The sequence below is a fragment of the Mustela lutreola genome, chromosome 12 (assembly GCF_030435805.1).
Source record: "Mustela lutreola isolate mMusLut2 chromosome 12, mMusLut2.pri, whole genome shotgun sequence".
Lineage (NCBI taxonomy): Eukaryota > Metazoa > Chordata > Mammalia > Carnivora > Mustelidae > Mustela > Mustela lutreola.
Genome location: NC_081301.1, coordinates 53,525,655 through 53,548,774, shown reverse-complemented (window position 1 = coordinate 53,548,774; position 23,120 = coordinate 53,525,655). Strand labels below are relative to the sequence as shown.

The 23,120-nt window shown below is 42.2% G+C and overlaps 1 protein-coding gene across 1 annotated transcript; it reads right to left on the bottom strand.

Annotated features, from left to right (window-relative positions):
- Positions 1–9,852: 9,852 nt before the first annotated feature.
- CER1 (cerberus 1, DAN family BMP antagonist) lies at positions 9,853–12,423 on the bottom strand. Its single transcript, XM_059143290.1, has 2 exons — positions 11,898–12,423; positions 9,853–10,167 (listed from the first exon to the last, which is right to left on the bottom strand). The coding sequence occupies exons 1-2, from the start codon at positions 12,390–12,392 to the stop codon at positions 9,853–9,855; spliced, it is 810 nt and encodes a 269-aa protein (XP_058999273.1). The 5' UTR covers positions 12,393–12,423.
- Positions 12,424–23,120: the final 10,697 nt, after the last annotated feature.

The following is a 23,120-nucleotide window of genomic DNA, read 5'->3' as shown; positions in this document are numbered from 1 at the left end:
GGCCAAAATTATCAGGACAAGAAACAACAAATGTTGGGGAGGATGTGGAGAAAGGGGAACCTTCTTACACTGTTGATGGGAATGCAAACTGGTGCAGCCTTTTTGGAAAACTGTGGAGATTCCTTAAAAAATTAAAAATAGAGCTACCCTATGGCCCTGCAATTGCACTACTGGTTATTTACCCCAAAGATACAGATGTAGTGAAAAGAAGGGCCATATGTTCCCCAATGTTCATAGTAGCAATGGCCACAGTTGTCAAACTGTGGAAAGAGCTGAGAGGCCCTTCAATGGATGAATGGATAAAGAAGATGTGGTCCATATACACAATGGAGTATCATGCCTCCATCAGAAAGGATGAATACCCAACTTTTGTATCAACATGGATGGGACTGGAGGAGATTATGTGGAGTGAAATAAGTCAAGCAGAGAAAGTCAATTATCACATGGTTTCACTTACTTGTGGAGCATAAGGAGTAACACAAAGAACATTTGGAGAAGGAAAGGAAAAGTGAATTGGGGGAAATCAGAGGGGGAAAGGAAGCATGAGAGACTATGGACTCTGAGAAACAAACCGAGGGGTTTGGAGGGGACGGGTTTGAGGGGATGGGTGAGCCCGGTGGTGGGTATTAAGGAGGGCATAGACTGCATGGAGCACTGGGTGTGATGCATAAACAATGAATCTTGGAACACTGAAAAAAATTAAAAAAATAAAAATAAAGTAGGTGTGTCCTGAATGCCTTAGGTGCCCTTTGGTGCACTCATCACTCAACTGAGATCCAGAAGGCATCTATTAAAATACAAGGAGCTAGATGAGATTTTGAAAATACTTTTAATTTTCTTAACAGTGATGATGATATTATCCTTACTAAGTAAGAATATCCTCATTCTACATGTGCCTGGGTGGCTCAGTCATTAAGCATCTGCCTTTAGCTCAGGTCATGATCCTAAAGTACTGGAATTGAGCTCCACATGAGGCTCCCTGCTCAGCAGGAAGCCTGCTTCTCCCTCTTTCACTCCCCCTGTTTGTGTTCCTTCTCTCACTGTCTCTCTCTGTCAAATAAATAAATAAAATCTTAAAAAAAAAAAAAAAACTAAACAAACAAACAAAAAAGAATATCCTCATTCAAGGAGTAAAGGTGAAAGGTCATGAGATCTGCAATTTGCTTTCAAATGGTTCAAGGGTCTAAAACCATGGAGTGAATACCCCCCCACACACACATCTACACAAACTGAAAGATAACAAATGTGGCAAAATGTCAATAATTGTTGAGTTAAAGTGGAGGTTATGGAGGTATTCTTGGTGCTATTTGTTTTTTTTAGTTATTAGTATTTTTGAAAATTTTTATAACAAAAAGCTAGAAAAATGCAGACTCCAAAGAATATCTTAAATTCAGTGACTCATACTCCCTAGGTGTGGAACTAAGAAAGCATTGCTTGTGAGCCTTCCAAGCAAGTTTTTGGCACATTGGTATTTGGGAGTTGCTGAATTATAGTGCTAAATGTTGATGAAGGAATAAGTGCAATAGTTATGTGATAAAAAAGAGGAATTTGGGAGAGAAAAATAAATTCAATTCAACACCTCTATCTCCTCTCAGCCAAAAATCCATTTTGTTAATTGGGCAAGAGTCATGTTACTCATGAATTGCACAGAAATGAAATACGAAGAATGCAGAAGACGGTTTCTATGGAGAACAGCAGGAGGACCCAGCAGGTCTGGGAGAACGGTGGAACATTCTGGGTCTTGAGTTCTGAACAAGTGCTCCGAATTCCCGTGACCAGAATTCTTCAGTGACTTCCGCCTCTTATCATCTGTGGAACTTTAAAAATATATCAACAATTGTCTGCCACCCTCAACCCCCCCCCCCACTGGAACAGATTCTTTCTTTCTTTTAAAATTTTTATTTATGTATTTATTTATTTATTTGAGAAAGACAGTGAGAGAGGGCATGAGAGGGGAGAAGGAGAAACAGACTCCCCTCGGAGCTGGGAGCCGGATGAGGGACTGGATTCTGGGACTGACCTAAGCCAAAGGCAGTTGCTTAAACAACTGAGCCACCCAGGCACCCTGGAACACAATTTCTGTATTTTTCAAGCAATTAGATAATTCTAACACGCAACCAAATCTAAGAAACTGAAACCCAAACTCTTAAACCGGGTAAATTCAGTCCCAAGGGCAGGAATCTGTCATAACCATCTTGATATCCCAGTTACTAGGTTCTAAACAGATGTTAATTGGCTGAATACATTGACAGGCTAGATAGATAAATGGACAGGAATTAGGAGCTCTGGGCCATTGTGGATAATTTGAATATCAGGAAGAGAAGGCAAGAAAGAAAGGAAAGCTCAAGAGTGAGGTCCCAGGCAGAAAGGAGGGAAAGTAGACATCAAAGAAAATTCCACCTGTTTTGTAATTTTCCTCAGAGCCATGCCAGGGCTAGTAATCTCTTCTGCAAGCAAGCAGGAGAATGGGGGCAGAAAGTCTCTTTGCATGATATTTGCACATTTGGGAACCACCTCCTGTATAGGTCCTCACTGTGTTCCCTGGTCCTGAAAAGCACCAAGATATTATTTGCATATTTGCAAAATGTGAAATCTGTCTATCCACTTAAGTTTTCACCTATTTCTTGCCTGAGATTTGGGCAGGATGCAGGTTTCCTTTTAGTAATAGAACTGTGATGAGGAAAAAGCGCTTACTGGAAATTCTGGTTCTTTAAATATTGGACATAAAGAGGTGTGTTTCCTTTAGCTGGTAGGCAAGAGGAGCCCCTTGATAAGTTCTTTGTAAAATATTAACCTGGGTCCCCACCCACAGGTGGATCACCGCTGATTGTTTCTTTTGGAGGAAAGGAAGAGGAACAAAACAGGGTAAGAGGTAGGCAGGAACTCCACGAAAATCTGAGCTAGCTCCTAGAGATGTGGGTGGATTAATTGGGGCCGGCTTTGGAGAACTCGTATTACAGGAAAGTCCATTCCATTGCTCAGGAATTATTACTCACACATTTCACCACTGCAAAGCTCCTGGATGTGCGCACTGGATGAAACAGGGTGAAGAGGACCCACCAGTGTGTACTTCAGATTCATCCTCTGTTCTGAAAGCAGAAACTTGACTTTCCGGAGTTCCAGTCAGAGGGGGTTGGTGCACATGATTTCCACAGTTTCTTCCAGCTCTTCTGGCCCCCGTGCTTTCTTTCTACTCCAATTCATCATACCCACTGTTGAGATTTTTGGCTCGTGGATATCTTTGGGAAGCTCATTAGGATTCTGGACCCTCTCCCCTGAAGGATGCCCATACCTGCAACATATGTGCACATTTCGGGGGGTTCATGAGCCCCTCTGGTGTGACTGTTATAAACCCATGCCATCCGAGTCTGCTTGCAGACCTTCAAAAACTCTCTATTGCCTACCAAATACATCCTTAAAACCTGTTGGCTGTCATTCAAAACTCCCCACACTATCTATACTACCTAGTCTTCCAAGGGCAGCTCCCAAAACTCATTCATTAAGCTAATGTGTACGGAACATACATTTTATGTATGTATAGGCTTATGTTTCTATATATAGGCCAGGATACAAATATTAAAATATAAGTACATGATATGATATCTAGAACAGTATCACTAATGTATTTGAAATGTATTAAAATAATATACTATATTAAACATAGAACCTTATATTGGAACCAGAGGGGTAACAAAGATCTAAAATATACAGAACTTGTTATTCAGGAGTTTACAATTTAGAAGTAAAGATAAGTAAAAAAATAATGATGACATAATTTAAAAAGTGGCAAAGGGCTGTGGCAGACACTGTTGTTTGTCTACTCAACCTTCATCTCTTTTTTATTCTTTGCTGTCAGAGCAAAGGTTTTGTTCCATTGTTTTATTATCCTCAATGTAACTGATTTTATTCCGCTCTTTAAAAGGGATGCAAAAATAAATAAATAAAGGGATGCAAAGTGGGAGTGAATCCCTCTTTTCTACTATAGACGTTGGTGTGGGAATGGTGACCTACCATGTCTGGGAGTGTGGCAGCCATCTTGTGACTGAGGAGAGCTTTAGCTTGTGGAAGATACACTGAGAGTGACAGAGCAGAAAGATGGAAGGAATTTGAGTTCTTGAAAGAATGGTAGAGCTTCTGACTTGACCAACCAGGAAACTAGCTGCCTTCCATGCTTCTTGTTAGTGAAATACTAAATCCCTTTATAATTTAATTTATTCTGAGTCGTGTTTTCTGGTACTTGAGTAGAAGGCATCCTCATTGATTAAGCATTTTAAGACAGGCATAGATAATGGGTTGTGGGAATCAGAGAAGGGATAGAGTAGTGGATAAATCGGGAGTTTAACCCTATATGTGTACGTATATGTATATGTGTATGTAGATATATATGTATATGTATATGTATGGATATGTGTATGTGTAATGTGCATATAGAAATACACATATTGATTTACCTTTTTTTTTTTTTTTTTTATATTTATTATCTTGAGGCAAGCAGCCTGGTAGGAAAGATCTGGGACTTTGGAGTCATTCTACTTCTGAGGCCCTTGAGCAGTTCTGCTTTGGGAGGATTATTTAACTTATTTTTTTTTTTAAGATTTTATTTATCATTTATTTGACAGACAGAGATCACAAGTAGGCAGAGAGGGGGGGTGGGGAAAGAGGCTCCCCGCCGAGCAGAGAGCCCGATGCAGGGCTGCATCCCAGGACCCTGAGATCACAACCGGAGCCGAAGGTAGAGGCTTAACCCACTGAGCCACCCAGGTGCCCCGAGAATTATTTAACTTATATGAGTATTTTCACCTATAAAACAATACAGTACTCCCTACCTTGTAGTTTCCTGAGGCTTAAATGAAATGAGGTATATGAAGTGGTTGGCACAGTGCCTGATGCATGATACACCTTCAACATATGATATCTGTTACTATTGTTTCTTTTGTGCGGACAAAAATTCTGCATTGGTACCTACTATTGCTGGACGCTTTCCTAGGCATTGGTGACAGTGGTGAAAGAAAACCAGTACAATCGCTGCTCTCAGGGAGCTTCTGATTTGAATACTGATGACACAATTAATAGTATAATGAGAAACCGAAACAAGTGTGAGAAGTGAAGGTATAGAGCACCATGTAATCAGGCAAGGGGCTAAACTGACCTTGTGTAGGGCTTAAGGGGGGGCTTCACTGAGGAAGTGGAACGGGGCCCGGTAGGAAGATCATCATTCTAGCTTTACAGAAACAAATATATTTATTTATGTGTTCCCAGACTGTAAACTATTCAAGGTCAGGAATTATTTTCAAATAATTGTGCATTCCTTTATTTACATTCTTGGTACCTAGCACAGTGACCAGTCTCATCACCACCATACATATTTGTGAACTGAATGAATGAAGCTTTCTGACACCCACTCCCCTTGTCAAAAAAAAAAGGGGGGTTGGAGGGGTGTATGAAATGTCTATTTCTAGGAGATGAGGACTGGAAAGCACGTGAACACATAGTAAGGCCTCAATAACTGGTAGTTCCTATTATTATTACTACCATTATTGCTTTATAATTTGCACAAATTACATCTGCTATAGTGTTGTAAGTTCCAGGGCAGAGGGAAATGTGTCTTATTTATTTTTGCTTATCTCTGGTTTCTCAGCACAGTGTCTTGGGTACAATAGATCTTTTATAAAAATCAAGAAGGTGCATGACATTCTTTATTAGGAATCAAATTGACAGTTTAAAGAGACTATGTATATTGAAAAAATAAATTATCAAAGCTATGCTAACTACTCTCTGTGGAGAATACTTAATGCCAAGGTTCTAGAATCGAGATAAAAGTATATATATTTTTTTAAAAACCTTTAAAAACTCTTACAAGGGGTGCCTGGGTGGCTCAGCTGGCTAAGTATCTGCCTTAGGTTCAACTCATGATCCTGGAGTCCCTGGATGGAGCCCCACATCAGGCTCCCTGTTCAGCAGGGAACCTGCTTCCCCATCTCTCTGCCTGCCTCTCTGCCTACTTGTGATCTCTCTCTCTGTGTCAAATAAATACTAAAAATATATGTAAAAGGGTATTGAAAGTATAAATCAGAATCCTGGGAGCGTTCTTGAGAAGTCAGGGGTTTGGGAGAGGGGACTCCCCATGTGGTTGGAGGGGACTTTATTTAAACGAGAAATTGTTTATTTTTTTTTTTTAGCAAAAAAAGACCAGGAGCACGAGATGACAAAATGTCAAATATTCTGGTGGTAAGAACTGGAGTGTTTGTATAATATCCTTTGCACTTTTTTCTATGTATTTTGAATTTTGCAAAACAAAGCTTTTTTCAAAGAAAGAACATCTGAATGGAAAACAGTGAACTCAGCCCTTGTGGTTTTTCAGAATATAAAGCTCTCTGATGTGCTGCTCTCTACAATTGATCATCACAATAACTTTTTTAAAGATTTACTTATTTAGTTTAGAGAGTGAGAGAGAGCACGAGCAGGGGAAGGGGCAAGGGAAGAGGGAGAAGGAGAGAATCTCAAGCAGACGCCCCACTGAGCGTGGAGCCTGACATGAGGCTCCGTCTTGCAACCCTGAGATCATGACCTGAGCCAAAATCCAGAGTCAGATGCCTAACTGACTGAGCCACTCAGGTGTTCCCACAGTAATTTTGAAGTAATTATTTATCACCCTCATCCTATCTGGGCAGAAAATGAGATCAGGACTGATTAGGGAATTGCCATGACCCCCTCTCAAGTTAGGGTAATGCTTGGCCGAGAACCTGACCAAGGGATGATTTCTCTTTCAAGAGGCAACACTGATGTCCTTCAAATAAGATTGCTGAGCAAGAGATCAAAGAAATTAGCTATGAGGCCTAGAGGCAAGAGATCTCAAAGAGATCTAAACTGATGGGCAATGAATGAGCAAATATTTTAATACAAATAGAAAATAAGCTCTAAATGACCTTAGGCTGGTTGCTTAAACTTTTTAAGGCCTATTTTCCTCACCTGTAAAATAAGGTATTTACTGGGCACCTGGGTGGCTCAGTTGGTTAAGTAACTGCCTTCAGCTCAGGTCATGATCCTTGAGTCCCAGGATTGAATCCCACATCAGGCTCCCTGCTCAGCAGGGAATCTGCTTCTCCCTCTGACCCTCTCCCCTGTCATGCTCTCTCTCTCACTCACTCTCTCTCGTTCTCAGGTAAATAAATAAAATCTTTAAAAATAAAAATAAAAATAAGGTATTTACCCACCTCATAAGACTTTTATGAGGATTGTACTCATAGGTGAAATTTAAGAAACAAAACAGAGGATCATAGGGGAAGGGTGGGGAAAATAAGATTAGATCATATCAGAGAGGGAGACATTCTTAACTCTAGGAAACAAACTGAGGGCTGCTGGAGGGGAGCATGGTGGAGGATGGGGTAACTGGGTGATGGCCGTTGAGGAGGGCTGGTGATGTGATGAGCACTGGGTGTTGTATGTAACAATGCATCACTGACCTCTACCTCTGAAACAAATAATACACTATTTGTTAATTAATTGAATTTAAGTAAAATTGTAAAAAAGATTTTTATGAAGATTATATAATGTATGTATTGATGTATTATATAAGTTTTCTCATCTATACCTTATGCAAGAGACTCAGCATAATATCTGGCCCTTAATAGATGTTCAGTATTTGTATGTTTCCTCTCAGGTGCCCACGCTCCTGGGTATTAGGTGGAAACATTGAGAGCTGCCTTTTTTTTTTTTTTAAAGATTTTATTTATTTATTTGACAGAGAGAAATCACAAGTAGATGGAGAGGCAGGCAGAGAGAGAGAGAGAGAGAGAGAGAAGCAGGCTCCCTGCTGAGCAGAGAGCCCGACGCGGGACTTGATCCCAGGACCCCGAGATCATGACCTGAGCTGAAGGCAGCGGCCCAACCCACTGAGCCACCCAGGCGCCCTGCCTTTTTTTTTCTTAACAGTAAAAATGGACGAACGTGGGCAATTTCATGAGGTTTGCGCTATGAAGGTCAATTCTGATACCACTCTCCACTGTCTCATCTTGAATTCACAGGAAGGAAGAGCAGAGCAGAGTTTGAATAAGACGGATGATTGTTTGGGGCTTGGGTTGAGAATCTATTTGCAAGGATAAATAAAAGGGATTTGCAAGCATGTAAGAAGGACAGTCCAATTGGCAGGGATAGGTTTACATAATCAGGGTTAGGCAATTGCAAACAAGACAGTTGCTCAATAGCTCTTGGCACCAAAATATATTGACCAGCTGGGATATCATTAATGCTTAACAGTTTCATCCTTATGGCCGTATCTTGGCCAATTAGGTTGTCTTTGACCACCGAAGGGTATAATATATTCTGATGTAAATGCCACATGTGTATCTGCATATCACATATTCTATTATTTCAATGTAGAATATACACTAAATATAAGTGCATCCACTTCTTTGGAACGCCAGGTTAGATGGTGTGATTAAAGAGAAATAGAATTAAAGTATACCTTGATTCCTTTAAAAAAAATCAATATTCTGGGAAACACCTTTTTGTGTATACTGTGCATAATAAGGTTCAAATAATCAAAATAATTTTATGATGAAATTTTTAAAGGATGATTACAGAAAAAGAAATAGGGTGAGGGAAATCCAGGTTTATATAATGTACGAATACAAATAAATACAGAAGAAGAAAGGGAACCCCTAGGACAGTGATTTTTCTGTTAACAGAGGACTGCTGGCAGTGTCAGAAGAAACACTTGGAGTATTATCATTAGCCTCAGAAGACATATGAGAGATACCCCAGGTACATCGTCTCCAGATAGCACCTTTAAGTTACGGGACAGAAAAAGCACCATTAAGACAAAATTTAAGACAACTGAATGCCATGACATTTCCCAGAACGCTTCGTACACTAAAATTTAATACATTAAAATATTCAGAATATTTTCAGACCTTGCAAGTATGACATTTACAGAATAAAAGTCTGTAATATGGAGTTTTTAGAATGCAACAAAACAAAAACAAAAACAAAACAAAACATTATCCCAACATAGAACTCTAACTTACTACCTACTCCGAAAAGGATAAAGAATTTCACCAGTAAATTGTTTCCATTTCTAAGCAGTTTGTGTAATTTGACGTCCACTGAAATTCTTTGGTTACTTTCATTGGCATCTCTGGACTGACCTTTCAGCCTGGCAGTGCAGGTCATATATTTTTATTCCCCCATTATGGAGATACTTGTGTGGCCTCCAGTGATTGCTCCCTCTCCCTATGTGAACCACTGAAAGTAACGCTCCTTCCTCAAAGCCAAGGACCTGACATTAACAACCTTATATGGGGCATATCCAAAGAACTATGAGGCAACCAAGCAAGCTATTCCTTACATCCATGGAAATTAAATAATCATCTGATGGAAGCAAATAAAACACAGCCTGAAATGCAAAGAATCTGCCCTACAAATACTAGAAATGGATTTTTGGTGGTACTTTGACTAAAGAAGCCAATTTTTAGGGCCCACTTTCTTTCTTTTCCAAGTTCAGATGGAGGACTTTTAACAGAATGTGGAGACCCTAGGTCATGGAATATTGTAGCGGAAAGGACTTAAGCAATCATCCGATTCAAGTCCCTTACATAGAGATGAAGCCCTCAAGATGGAGAAAGCTTCCACAACTCCTTAACATCCTCCTGCCAGAGGGGCAGAGCCAAGAATAGAACCCAAACATAGACCCACAACTAGATGAACACCATTGCCTCTAAATTGTTCTATCTCACTACTTTTGAACCACCTTTCTCTTAAAATAGTGTGCACTCGCTTACACTTCCAAGCTGAATAATCCAGCACCTTTGCTACTACAGTTTTGCTTTTCAAAGATAATAGTGGGGTCTCTTTTTAAGTAGAAAATCCTGGGATGAAGGGATCCTGGGCATGAAATTCTGCCCGGGAGCCTGCCTGGAGGAGGTGTCCATGCTCATGTTCAGTCTTCATCTTGCACTGGCACTCCTCCACCAGCATCACCACCTTGACCACAGGGACAAGGCTGGTGCAGTTCAGCTGCAAGTGCATTGTGGTGAACTTGGCAGGCGAGCAGTGGGAGCAGAACATGTGGGAGTGTTGTGGAGCTCCAGGTAAATGAATGGACCCACATTTTCCAAAGCAAAGGTTGTTCTGTACAACAACTTTCTCACAGTCTTCATGGGTGATTGTCTACAAGGCAAACACATCTCCATTCAGTCATCTTGAGTCATTTCATTAACACACGTGATGCAGAAGCAAAAGACTCGAAGTCTGAAGATAATTCAAACTAAAATGTCAAAAAAATTCCAGTTTGGCATATATTACAATATCTGAGCCATGGTTAATCTCCTAGGGCATAAAGCCACCTCAACTAAAATTTCTTTTATTGGACAAATTACTAAATGAGCCTTTAGGAAATCCCTAAATTAATGAGAAAATGCTTTACATCTTACATCCGAACTTGAAGAAATTTTGTCAAATTAAATGTTACCAGTTGAAAAATTCTAATGGCTTACTTCCTACACGAATAATGTGCCTTATCTTTCTATGCCCCACAGTGCATTACGCATAATAGATTCTCCATCCGTGTTTGTTCAACTGCTCATAGAGTAGATCAGAACATCAAGATGAATTCTATTCTATTTTGCAGGGCCTATATAGTACGTTTAAATTTAAGAAGTTGCATGGGACAAAGCATTCACCATACATTACATCACCTCTGCCCCTTCCATCCCCTTTCACCTAGCTTTATGTGCCCTTCAAGACATATGAGTCAAACACCTCAATTTTAATTTAATTAGCAATAGAGTTAAAAATAAGAGTTTCAAAGGAAATTCAATTGCATGATTTCTTGGGAGCAATTTTCTAATTGCACATGGCCAACAAAGCAGTCATTATTATTTGATAATGGACTTATTGCTACATATCCTTGCCTTTTCAGGCAGAATACTTAACTGCCTTACACAGTCAATTACCTTATAATTCTGCCTGTTTAATTGAGTAGCATTATTGGACTGTAAAATTTTACTCTCCCCTGCATTGCTTTGGGTTCAGTATCTTCGTGTTTAAGGACCTGATGCAGTGTCTCAATTTAATTTAACATTTGGAGCGCAGGGCTTGCCAGGACTGACTGGAGGAAGCGGCTACTAGAAAATGCCCCTTTGTCTTAATAGTGCAGAATCGATCACAATAACCATAAGTTAGGCAATGCGACAGGAAGTAGGAGGTGTTTCTGAGGGGAGAAAATGTGATCTCACATTCAATATCACATCATTGATATTATTTCTTGAGAGCTTATGAGAAAATAAGTTAAATTAAATCATTTTTGCCACCATAACCATAGAAACAATGTCACGACTTCCATCTGACAGCCTAGGAAATAGTTGGGTGGGAAATACAGGGGATTAAGACTGAGATACTTGTGTACGTGAGTGTTTGGCTAGGAGTCCAGTGTTTCCCACCTTATCTACAGGTAGAGTCAACCTGCTCGTCCACATCCCAATAGAACATAGAGGTATAGCTAGAGAGAAGTTCTGGTTGGCACTCCCAAGCTCCCACTTCTCCAAACTGAGGGGAGAGTCTTAATTATCTTTCCAGATAGAACACCTCCAGCATATAAACAAGTTAACCCCCCTAAGACAAATGACTGTGCCATCAGTAGGAATGATTATTCATCTGAAGAGTAGCGTCATACCATTCTCACAGCATTTCCGGAATACCAAGAGACAATGGAGAGTTAGAAGGAAATTTGGAGAATGTAACGATAGTTTGCCACATGTTATGACGAATACCCAAGGATCCAATCAGGAAATTAGGTAAGAATCAGGCTCCCAGCAGCCTCCTCCCCAACTCTCCACCTGCCCCAGCTGTCCTCCCCTTTCTTGCCAACTCTGATCCCCTCCCCCACCCAGAGCAGATACCTGGCCGAAGGGCACTGTCCTACAGGTCTCCTGATGTACTTCATGGCTTTTGATGGGCAGGATGATCCCCTGAGAGGCTGGGCTCATTCTGAACATGAAGTGGTGCCAGAATTTCCTGGCCTCTTCCCGAAGAGGAGATCTCTCCATCTGCGTCCCATCTCTGGGCTGGGTGACGCTGTGGGTCCCAGGTGGGATGCGCTCAGGGACCAAGTCCTGGGGTGGATGCAGGTCTCTCTCGGGCTTCTTCCAGAACCTGCCGAACTTGGATAGCATCTTCCCTCTCTGCCTCTGGCCTTCTCCTACCCCTACGAGGTGGGGCACCGCGACAAAAAGGTCTGGCTTCTCCTCGGCATCCTCGTGGTTGTCAAGGGGGAGCTCTCTGTGATCCCGTTCTGAGAGCACAGGGGAGCCAGAACTAGGACTTGGGCGGCCATCTCGCTGTGCAGCCCTCCCTAGAGGCAGGAGCACCAGCAGCTGAAGTAAGAGAAGACACATGCTGTCGGGGGCCCAAGCTTCTTGCGCTTTCACAGATGGTGAGGCCTAAAGGAGAGAAAGGCTCACTCTCTGCAGGAATGCAAACAAGGAGATCCTATATATAGATACCTGCCTTGTGGAACGGAAAGGCAGGTGGTCAGTAGCCAGGCACAGTAAACACATTTATTGTTTGCTTGAATTATGTAGTGCTAATGGTGTCATGCCTTCACTTGAGTTTTGTGTATTTAAGAAGGCACCAGTGAAAGCCTGAGACCCAGGGGGTAATTAGCTGGCACTTTATCTATCGTCTGAGATTTACAGAGCCGTCTCTGAGAAAACAACACATTCTTCTCCCGGATTTCCCATCACTGTTATTAGAAGAAGGACCAGAGTCAACAAACATTTGTGTGCATCTGCTTTGTATTGGGATCGGAAAGATGAGACATGTTTTTTATGATGGAGGTATAACAGATAAAAATTAAAGGCATGTATTTAGCAAATGCCCAAGTCTTCAGGCTTTACACACACACACACACACACACACACACACACACACAGTCAGCCAAATAAGTATATCAAAATTATAAGGAAGAAAAAGGAAGAAACAGAAGAATGTTAACTTTGTTGAGTGGAGGACTCTCCCTCTCACTTACAGGTAGATGGGGTTGTTGATTCTTGTTTGCTGGCAGGATACGGGAATACATTCTTCCTTTTCACCCAAGGAATCTCCCAGCTCCCAAATTAACCCCCTCACTTGAAGAATCAAACACTTGATGCTAAATTTCACAACTAGCCAGCCATCAGATAAACCCTTTCAATTGTTCACAAATTTCTCAACAGGATCCTCCCTAATGGATTGCTCAGCACCTTCAGGGCAGGTGGGGGGAAATGTCTCCTTCAAGCCACCCTATTGATTTTGTTCTCTTTCTCTAAACAAAGAGCCAGACTTGAAAACGTGGATTCTAAGAACCAGGTTTGATAGCTCAGGGCCTAAAACTGGCTGGTCAGTTCTTTACCTGACAGAATCCACATCATCTTCCTTATTCCACGGTAATTGATGACCAGGTTAATTAAAGAGGGAGACAAGCACTCATCTTCAGGAACCAAAGGAAAATTTGTTAGCTGACAAGACTCTCATTCAAAAAGGTTATAAATCACCCAAGGGCATGAGAAAGAAACAAATCCACAAAACCGAAATCCCAGAATTGAATTGAGTTGTCCCCCTACACCATTTGAATAGTATCTCCACTGGAAATTAATCCCATACTGGCTTATATATCTTCCCTTTTAATTTAATTACCATATTCTTTGCTTTTAGTAGCACATAATCCTGGAACATTGTCCCCATTTTCATACTGATTAAGCTTTCTTTCCAAGAATTGACCCACTGGAATCTTTTTTCCAGACATTTGTGTTCCTTTTAATAGTCATGCCTGATTGCTGCGACATAAAGCCTGAAGTGAGTTCCTTTATTTACAATAATGAGCTATTTTTAAATGGACCGTCGTTTTCCAGAATTCTCTCAGAAGAGACATCTTTTGCCTGTACTAAATACCCACAGGACCTGGGCTAGTATGAATTAAGATACACTTGATCTATATTAAATGAGCATTAGTATTTGCCATTTCTTTTAATGTAGTTTCTTAAGTTGCCTTCTATTAGAATTTCTTGATTCCCCTCAACTATCCAATGACATAGCCTTTTCAGCACTGGCCACTCTGCCCTGATTATAAATATAATCTGGACCCCAGCTAGGTTTCTCCATTTCTGGGATCAAGCCTGGAGGCAGGTTCCCTGCTCAGGGGAGAGCCTGGTTCTCCCTCTGCCTCTGCCCCTCCCCCCTGCTCATGCTCTCTCTCTCAAATAAATGAATAAAATCTTAAAAAATAAATAAAAATTACTCATGCAGAATTTACTTTTGCTGTCTTACCATTCCCGTTGGGAAGATGTACAAATATCCTGAAGGAAAAAGCTAGCAAAGCCTTCTGTGATGAGAACTTAAGTCTGTCTTCAACCCCATCTTTTATGGTTAAGGGCGGATGGCGTTCACCTTTCACCCCATGTCTTTTCAGTAAATCTGAAACTATGTATGTGATACAGTGTAGCTTACTCTTAGGAGCGTAAATAGTTTGTATCTTTTAACAAAACAACGCTGCCTTGGTGGGTCCTCTGTGACCTAGGCATCTAGTTTACCTCCCCATTTGGATGAAGCCAAATGGAGGTAGGCGAGGAGGGGGCCTCCAGACTCAGCAGGTGGCGGTGTGGAGAGAGCACCGCAAAACCGCTGGTGGACGTAGTACCAAATGCCAGGGTGAGAGGCAGGCCCGCCCAGGCTTCCATAAGCTAAGTCCATTTTTTGGGCTAACCTGCATGAGACCAGGGGGACTAAACTCTCATTCATTCTTTCCGCATTGACAACTCAAGTTCAGCATCACCTGAACACCATTTTCAACTTGACCTGGTTTTCCCAGGCACTACACAGTCTGGAGGACCAGGTGGGGCTCCCAGCATCCCTGAGAGGACATGGCTGCTGTGTTTTTCTGTCCCCCTCTTGCAGACGCTCAGAAGGGGTTTATAAAATGTCTAGTGCTTTTTAAAGAGAAACAAAGAGGCTAAATTCTTTCCTGGAAACCCCAGACCTACAACAACAGAAGGCGAGAGGCCGTGTTAGGGTCAGAGGTGAGCATCAGAGGTGAATTGAGAGGCAGAAAAAGGAATTTGGGTGAATGGATTTGTGAAAGAAATCTGCTCAGGGTGCATGCCACTGTTTCTTAGCTACTTCTCTTTACAAAATATCAAAACACAGTAGGATTGTGGGGGGTTGGATTGTTGTAGAGGAGGCCCAAAGTAAGCAGAATCTTTCTATTTTTTCCCAAAGAACAAGGACTAGGGCATATTAGGGTGAGTGGTTTCCCCCTTAAACCTATTATCTTGATTTAGTTTAGTAAATTATTCAAAACATGACACGCGGGGCGCCTGGGTGGCTCAGTCATTGAGTGTCTGCCTTCCTGGCTCGGGTCATGATCCCACGGTCCTGGGATCCAGCCCGGCACTGGGCTCCCTGCTCGGTGGGAAGTCTGCTTCTTCCTCTCCCAGTCCCCCTGCTTGCGTACCCTCTCTATTGTGTCTCTCTCTGTCAAATAAATAAATAAAAACCTTTTAAAAAAATAATGGAACTCTCCCCTCCCTGCTGCTGTCTATGGAATGGAAACATTAGGAAGAACTCATTCCCCAAAGCTGTTTTCTCACTGATGCATTCATTCATACTGCACCTATGAGAGCCGACTGTGCGTGGTCCTGGGGATAAAATGGTGAGGCTGTCCTTGCCCAGGCCCCCTGGAGTTTGCCGTCTACAGTGGGAGATCTGTTTCTTCAGAATAAGTTACATGAGGAAAAAACCTTGGCAGATACCATTCCTGTACTAATCAAAGACCTTCAAGTAGGTCCAAATTCCAAAGGCACGGTGGACGGTCACACTGTGTTTAGGTTAATTTTATTCAATAAGTAGGTGTTGGGGGTTCCTGGGTGGCTCAGTCGGTGAGGCATCCGACTCTTGATTTCAGCTCAGTTCATGAGCTCAGTGGCATGAGATCAAGCCCCGAGTCAGGGCAGGTTCCAAGCTGATCATGGAGCCTGCTTGAGATTCTCTCTTTTTCCCTCTTCCTCTGCCCCTCCCCACCCCACCCCTGTTCTCTTTCTTCCTTGCTCTGACAGGTAGATAGATAGATAAAGGTGTTGAGTGCAAAGATGTGTAACCAATGCAATAATTTTCTCTTATTTTTGATGACATGGTGAATACTTGCAGTAACAAAACTCAAATAGTACAAAAAGTGTACAATTAATGGAAAATTTTCCTGTAACCTCCCACACTTCCTGTCCTGCCATGGAGACAGCCACTGTTATCAACTTCTTTATATTTGATCTTTTTAAATTTATCACCTGTTATGGGCTGCATCGTATCCCCCTAAGATTTACGTGTTGCAGATTCAACCTCTTCATCCTTCAGAATATGACGGTATTTGAAAAGAAGGCTTTTAAAGAGGTAATGATGTTAACACGGAGCCATTAGCGTAGGCTCTAACCCAACAAGACAGGTGTCCTCATGAGGAAAAGAGAGGAAGACAAAGACACAGGAGGAGACCACGCGGAGACATCAGGAGGGATGGCAGTCTGCATGCCAAGGAGAGAATTTCCAGAAGGGCACAGGCTTACCAGCACCCAGGGATCAAACTTCCAGCCTCCAGAACTGTGAGAAAATAAACTTCCATTTTTTAAGTCCCCAGTCTGGGACCCTTCGTTATGCCTCCCCACCCCCAGCAAACTAATACATACACTCAAAGAGAACCAAATGGGGAGCCAATAAAAAGGATATATATCAAATGGTGCAGCACGTCACAAAAATCCCTCTTTTTCACTTTTAGGCACTGATCCCCACGTTACTTTTTAGGGTCAGATTATTCTGTTGGCTGTTCCAGTGATCTATAGCTCTCTGTCCCAAACACTCCCGCACCTTGGAGAAACGTTCCATTTCTTTTGCAACTGGGAATGTATCTATCACTGTGAAATGTGACTAATCAGCTACTTACCCAGATGGTAGTGAGGGCTCCTGCAAATCTAAAAGAAGGCCAAGACAGCTGAGGCAACGTCACAGTGTGCCCCACCATCCCGTCACCCACCCATCCCCACTGCCCACAGCCTCAACTTACAATCACTGATGCTAAGCCTCTGCCATGTGCCTCTTCTCCATCCTTAAAATTCACCTTGATCACTTCTCCCTCTGCACGGGGTTTGCTCTCAGAGAGAGTAATGTAAGGGCAACTAACTTTGGACTGAAAGCCAGAAAACCTTTATCTGATTCCCAACTCTGCCTTTCAGCTTGGAAGCTATAGGATCACAAGCACTCCGGGTCCTTAAACCTTGTCAGGGACAATACCACTTGCCCTGCCTTCCTCATTGGGCCCATTGTCTTTCTTTTCACCCCAAATCCTGCTGGCACCCTGCATGACGTCTGTGTCTGCACGGATGGGTCTGCCCAACAACAGGCCATCAGCGTGACATGCTGCCCTATTCAAGACCCTATTGAAGTCTGATGACCTCCATTCCCCTGGCCTCTCCCTCCCCCTCCATTTCGACTCATTTTTATCAGGAAAGGCTCCACCTCTACATGGTGGGTTTCACGATCTCTCTCCCTCTCTCCCTCTCTTTCTCTCTCTCTCAATCACTTCCTGTTGTTTCAGTTCTATAGAGTCCTTCCCTGTGCTCCTCGTTATCCTTGTAATAGTCCTACCACAGCTGTAGCTACATGGTGATTTGTCTGAACATTGGTTGAACACGTCTCCACTTTAGATTTTAAAGCCCATGAAAGTAGGACCGTGTCTCCTGGAAGCACCATCTCAGGCCTTAGAACAGGTCCCGCCACATGGTAGGCGCTCAAAATACTGGTTGTAAAAATGAATGGATGACGATCTCGAAGTTCTCCGGTCTTCACTTCCTTCCCTATCCTGGTTGGATTCAGGACCAATCACTTCAAACGTGTGCAATATTCCCAATTCCCTTGCCCCTTTGCCCTTCTCTTGCACCCATCTAGTGGAGCTCCAGGTCTGAAGTCACCCAGCTGTCACCGTTCCTAGGCCACACCTGGGTTGTGGGATGCTGGCAGGGTCAATGTCAAAGTGGCAGATAAGGGCTCCTTCTACAGTAACTCCCCTCCTTCTTAACAGAACCCTCTGTACTGTCCAACAATTTTCCTATTACTCTACCCAACTCTGTCTTTATTTTCTCTACAGATTATTTTAAAAACTTCTCTGTCTCCAGCCTTTGACCATGCAACTCCTTTATGGTCTCCAGCAAATGATCTCATCCCTTCTTCCACGGACGAAGATGGAAGCCAGCAGATGGGAGAGTTCTCTCCCATCCGACCATCCCAGCATCCTGATTCATTTCTCTTTTCCACTCTGCCCTTGCATGCCACCATTTCCAATCTACCGTAGCAAATATTCTCCCCCATCAACCTTCTTCTTCTCCATGGCTGCCTCCCACTAGCATTTATACAACCTTTCCTTATTTTGAATCTTTTAAAAATCTCTTTCTTTCTTACAAGTTTTCAGGTTCTACACTTTGGTGTTATCTTCTGCATTCATGGGAAAGTTTTGAAAAGAATTGTTCAAACAACCTCCGTGTTCTCACATCCCCTGATACATCGACCCACGCAGAGTTTGATTTCAGCACTGTCTTAAATCCTCCGTCCCAGGATCACCCATCCCTCCTCATAGCTGTTGCAATTCTCTGAGATATTTAACTCATTTCTCATAAATCTGGTCCTAAAGAAAATGGAAAAAAGGAGGTCAGAGTAGGCAAAACAGCTATGAAAATCCTGAAGATTTAAGCTATAAGAGCAGAACAACCATCTGGCCAGCTCCCTGGGTAGCGGAGGATTTACAAGGGGTGTCTCACTCAGAACACTAGAGTTTCTTTGGGATTCTAGAAGCCAGGTCCCTTCTTTACTTGGCCATTTGGTGATTCTTTAGACTTGGCTTAATTTGGGTGCATGTGTGTCTTCGTAACTAGGAGAGGAGGCTCCCAGTAGGCAAGGTCTGCGTTTGCTGGAGATGGCATTGTCAGCAGCTGAGAACAGGGATTTTGTTAAATGCAGTTTTCTCTTTCTTTTCTGTGCCTGGTCCCTTGCTCGACACTTAGGAGGTTAACGAGTGCTCATTTTAACATGCCAAATCCAATAAAAATGTGGACGGAAACTTCTGACATGCGGCCTTGTTGGGCTCTACTTTCCAAGAGCTATCTCTTTGTCCTGGAGAACTTAACCTTAATTCTCTACGTTCAGACTCTATTTTAAAACCAAATTTCCATGGACTCTGGGAAGACTCAGAATAAACCTTCCTTTATAACCCAGCCTGGCCACAGTCTCAGAACTTTGAACTTTGTCTTAGCAGCCACAGTTCCTAGGCAGGTTGCTCTTTGAGGATAAATTACACTCCCAGAAAAGGTAGTTCCTGCCAGAGGACTCTATCTGTGTTAGGTGACTTACGCAGCTTGTAAATTGTTTTCCTCCAGTTGGAAGAAGAGGGTGGTGTATCACCAACAGAAATGAGTGTAGGGGGCATCTGTCTGAAAACCATTTCCCTACTGGCTACCTTGCCAGTTTCTGCTTATACAATGCAGGCAGCTTGGGGGAACCATATTGTCCCTATAAGCTCATAACACATGGACAAATGATTAAAAACACATGGAAAACAGTTCCACAGCTAAGCTAAAATTCAGATGGGAATGGAAAATCAACTTGCAAAGCTTTCAACTGACTCGGGGCCAAATGTGAGACAGAATGCGAGGAGAAGTTGCCAAAAGAGAGGGAAGTTGGGGGAAAAAAAGCAGCTCATGGATAGGAAACCTAAAACAATGACACCTTGTATTGACAACCCTTTCCTAACTCTCCAAGAGTAGGTACCAAAATCAACTCTGGAAATATTAAGACCTTCCTTTCGTGAAAGATTTCAGACAGATTTATATTTCCTACCCTCCATAAATAAAGGTTGGCTTGACTATCTTGGCAACACCTATGTAGAAACATAATGTTAAGTATCTGTAACATAAATATTAAAATATTACACATTTTTCCTTTTCCCTTGGAGGTGTGGGAATTAAGTAACAAGGTGACATGAGACAAACTGTGAAAAATCATGACAATAAAATGCAAAAGCAAAGCAGAACTTTCCAGGAAGGCTTGCCTTCTGTTGCCTACCTGACCCGAGGCCCAAGGTGGCCATAAAGCTGGGGAGGCCTTTGTCATATTTGCAAAAGTTCCATTCTTAGTTCAAATCTGAAACTCTTTGGAAGCTTGTTATTTGAGGCTGGTCCCTAAAATGACCCAAGAATTCTGGTGGGTAGGAAACCCTCAGGCAAGGAGATTTCCTGGGAGCCAGATTCTGCTGGTGTCTCCCGTCCTTTCACTTCCTGCCTGAATCCGTCCTGACGGCCGTACACGCCGAACCACCTTTCCTCTCCATTTAGCACCATTTAATTCTTCACGTGTTCACCCGGCGGCAGGATGGACCCTCAAGACACAGAACAAGCATGTTCCCGAAATACTGAATGCAAAGGGAGATTGTGAAAACATGGCTCCTGGGAGGAGCCATTCTTAGAAGAAGAACTATCCTTCCAGTCCTTAGCAACAAACAATTCTTTCTGCCGCGTGGGAAACCATCTGCTAGCGTGGCTCTCTTTATCATGAGATTTGTGTATCACAGATCATGTCTGAAAGCAAGGCATATTGGGGTTTTAAAAAGGGCTTCCTTGGTCATCTGGACTTCTCCAAAAGCTGGGACCACTTCCACGTTCCACACAAATGTCCTAACATGTGGAAGTGTTCTCACTTGTCATTCAGAACTTTAAAACCCCTACTCTCCTCCGCCCCCCACCCAGATCCTCTTTCCCTGTTTACTGGTGAACACAAGCACTGTTGAAAATCGTCACTTTCTTGGGGGGGCCCGGGTGGCTCAGTTGGTCAAGCACCTGACTTCAGCTCTGGTCTTGATCTCAGGGACGTGGGGTCAAGCCCCGAATCTAGCACCACATTCAGTGTGGAGATTGCTTATTGCTCTACTCTGCCTCAGTCTCCCTCCCTCTCCCCAGTCCTCCTTGTGCTCTCTCTCTCAAATAAATAAAATCTTTAAAAAACTTGTCACTCTCTTCCAGGTACTTTGCCCCGCCCCCCTCCCCCAAGTACACACACAACAGCTTTTAATAAGGTAGCATTTATGGAGTATCCATTATGTTCCAGGCATGTTCTTTGTAGTTTCACATTTAATCTTCACAGCAATTTTTCCAGAAAGTTATTGTCATCCCCCTGTTATACATGAGAAACCTAAGCTTAAAGAATTCAAGATACAGAGCAAGTACATGGTGGAATCGTGCTATAAACCCAGCTCATGTTTGTCTCCCCCATCAGTTTCCTTTTTGCAATGTAGTTTTTAAAAAGGTGCATGCAGCCATCAAGAAAAAAAACCCGAAATCTTGCCATTTGCACTGACGTGGATGGAACTAGAGGGTATTATGCTAAACGAAATAAGTCAATCAGAGGAAGACAATTATCATAGGATCTCTCTGATATAAAGAATTTGAGAGGTGGGGCGTGGGGGTCTTGGGGGGAGGGAGGGAAAAAAATGAAACAAGATGGGACCAGGGAGGGAGACAAACCGTAAGAGACTCAATCTCAGGAAACAAACTAAGGGTTGCTGGAGGCTGAGGCCCGGGTGGGCGGTGAGGGAGGGATAGGGTGGCTGGATGATGGACATTGGGGAGGGTATGTGCTATGGTGAGTGCTATGAATTGTGTAAGACTGACAAATCACAGACCTGTACCCCTGAAATAAATGCATTATATGTCAATTTAAGAAATAAATAAATAAATAAAATCATGCATCCATTATTTTATATTTTACTATTTTAAAATAACATTATGTGATTGAATTATCACTTTAATGGAGACAATATAATTTTCCATTAAGTGTTCTTCTGTCATTGGATATTGAAATCATACAATCGTATGCCGATATTTTACTGCCCTGAAATAAGGATATTGTTAGACTTAGAGCTCTCTTTTCTTTTGAAAATCTTCCATGTTGTAGAAATTATTGTTTCTTTCTTCAAACAGCTTTATTGAAATACAATTGACATACAATAAACTTGTGCTTAATGTATAATTTGATAGATTTAGTCATATAGGGGCGACTGGCTCAGTCAGCTAAACGTCTGCCTTTGTTCCGCTCAGGTCATGATCTCAGGGTCCTGGATTGAGCCCCTCGGTGGCCGGCGGGGGGGTGGGGGTGGGGTGGGGAGGGTCTCTGCACAGCAGGGAGTCTGCTTCTCCCTTGCCCTCTGCCTGCCGCTCCCCCTACTTGTGCTCTGTCAAATAAATTTTTTAAAAATAGACACATATATGTATACCTGTGAACTATTACCACAATCAAGATAGTGAATATATCCACCACCCCTAAAATTTCCTTGCATCCTTTTTCAGTCCTTTTCCTCTGCCTTTTCCTGTTCTTCTCTCTCCCATTCCCAGGTAGCACCAGACTTGCTTTCTGTTACTATACATAAAGTTTGCACTTTCTAGAATTTTCTATAAATAGAGGACCTATACACTGTGTGTTCTTTCTTGTCAAGCTCTTTGAGTCAGCATAATTCTGTTGAGAATCATCCATGTTGTTGTAGCAATCTCCCACTTGTTTATATTTCTGAATAGACTTCATTGCAAGGATGTACTGTAATTTGCATATCCACTCACATGATAATGGACATTTGGCTGTTTATACTTTTGACTATCACAAATAAAGCTGCTATGAACATTCATATGTAAGTCTTTGAATGGAAATAAGCATTCTTTTCCCTTGTGTGAGTCACTAGGGGGGGGAATGGCTGGATCACATGGTAGGTGTATGTTTAACTTTTTAAGGAACCACCAAATTGTTTCCCAGAGGCTGGACTATCGGATATTTCACCGGCAGTGTGTAAGGGTCCCAGTTCCTTCATATCCTCACCAACACTTTGTATGGTCAGTTAGTCTTTATAATTTGAGCCATTCTAATAGGTGTGTAATGCTATTTCATTGCGCCTTTAATTAATTCCTAATGACTAATACGTTGACATGTTTTCATTTATTTATATGTCACCTGTATATCTTCTGTAGTGATATATTCATTCAAATCTTCTGTCCACTTAAAAAATTTCTTATTATTAA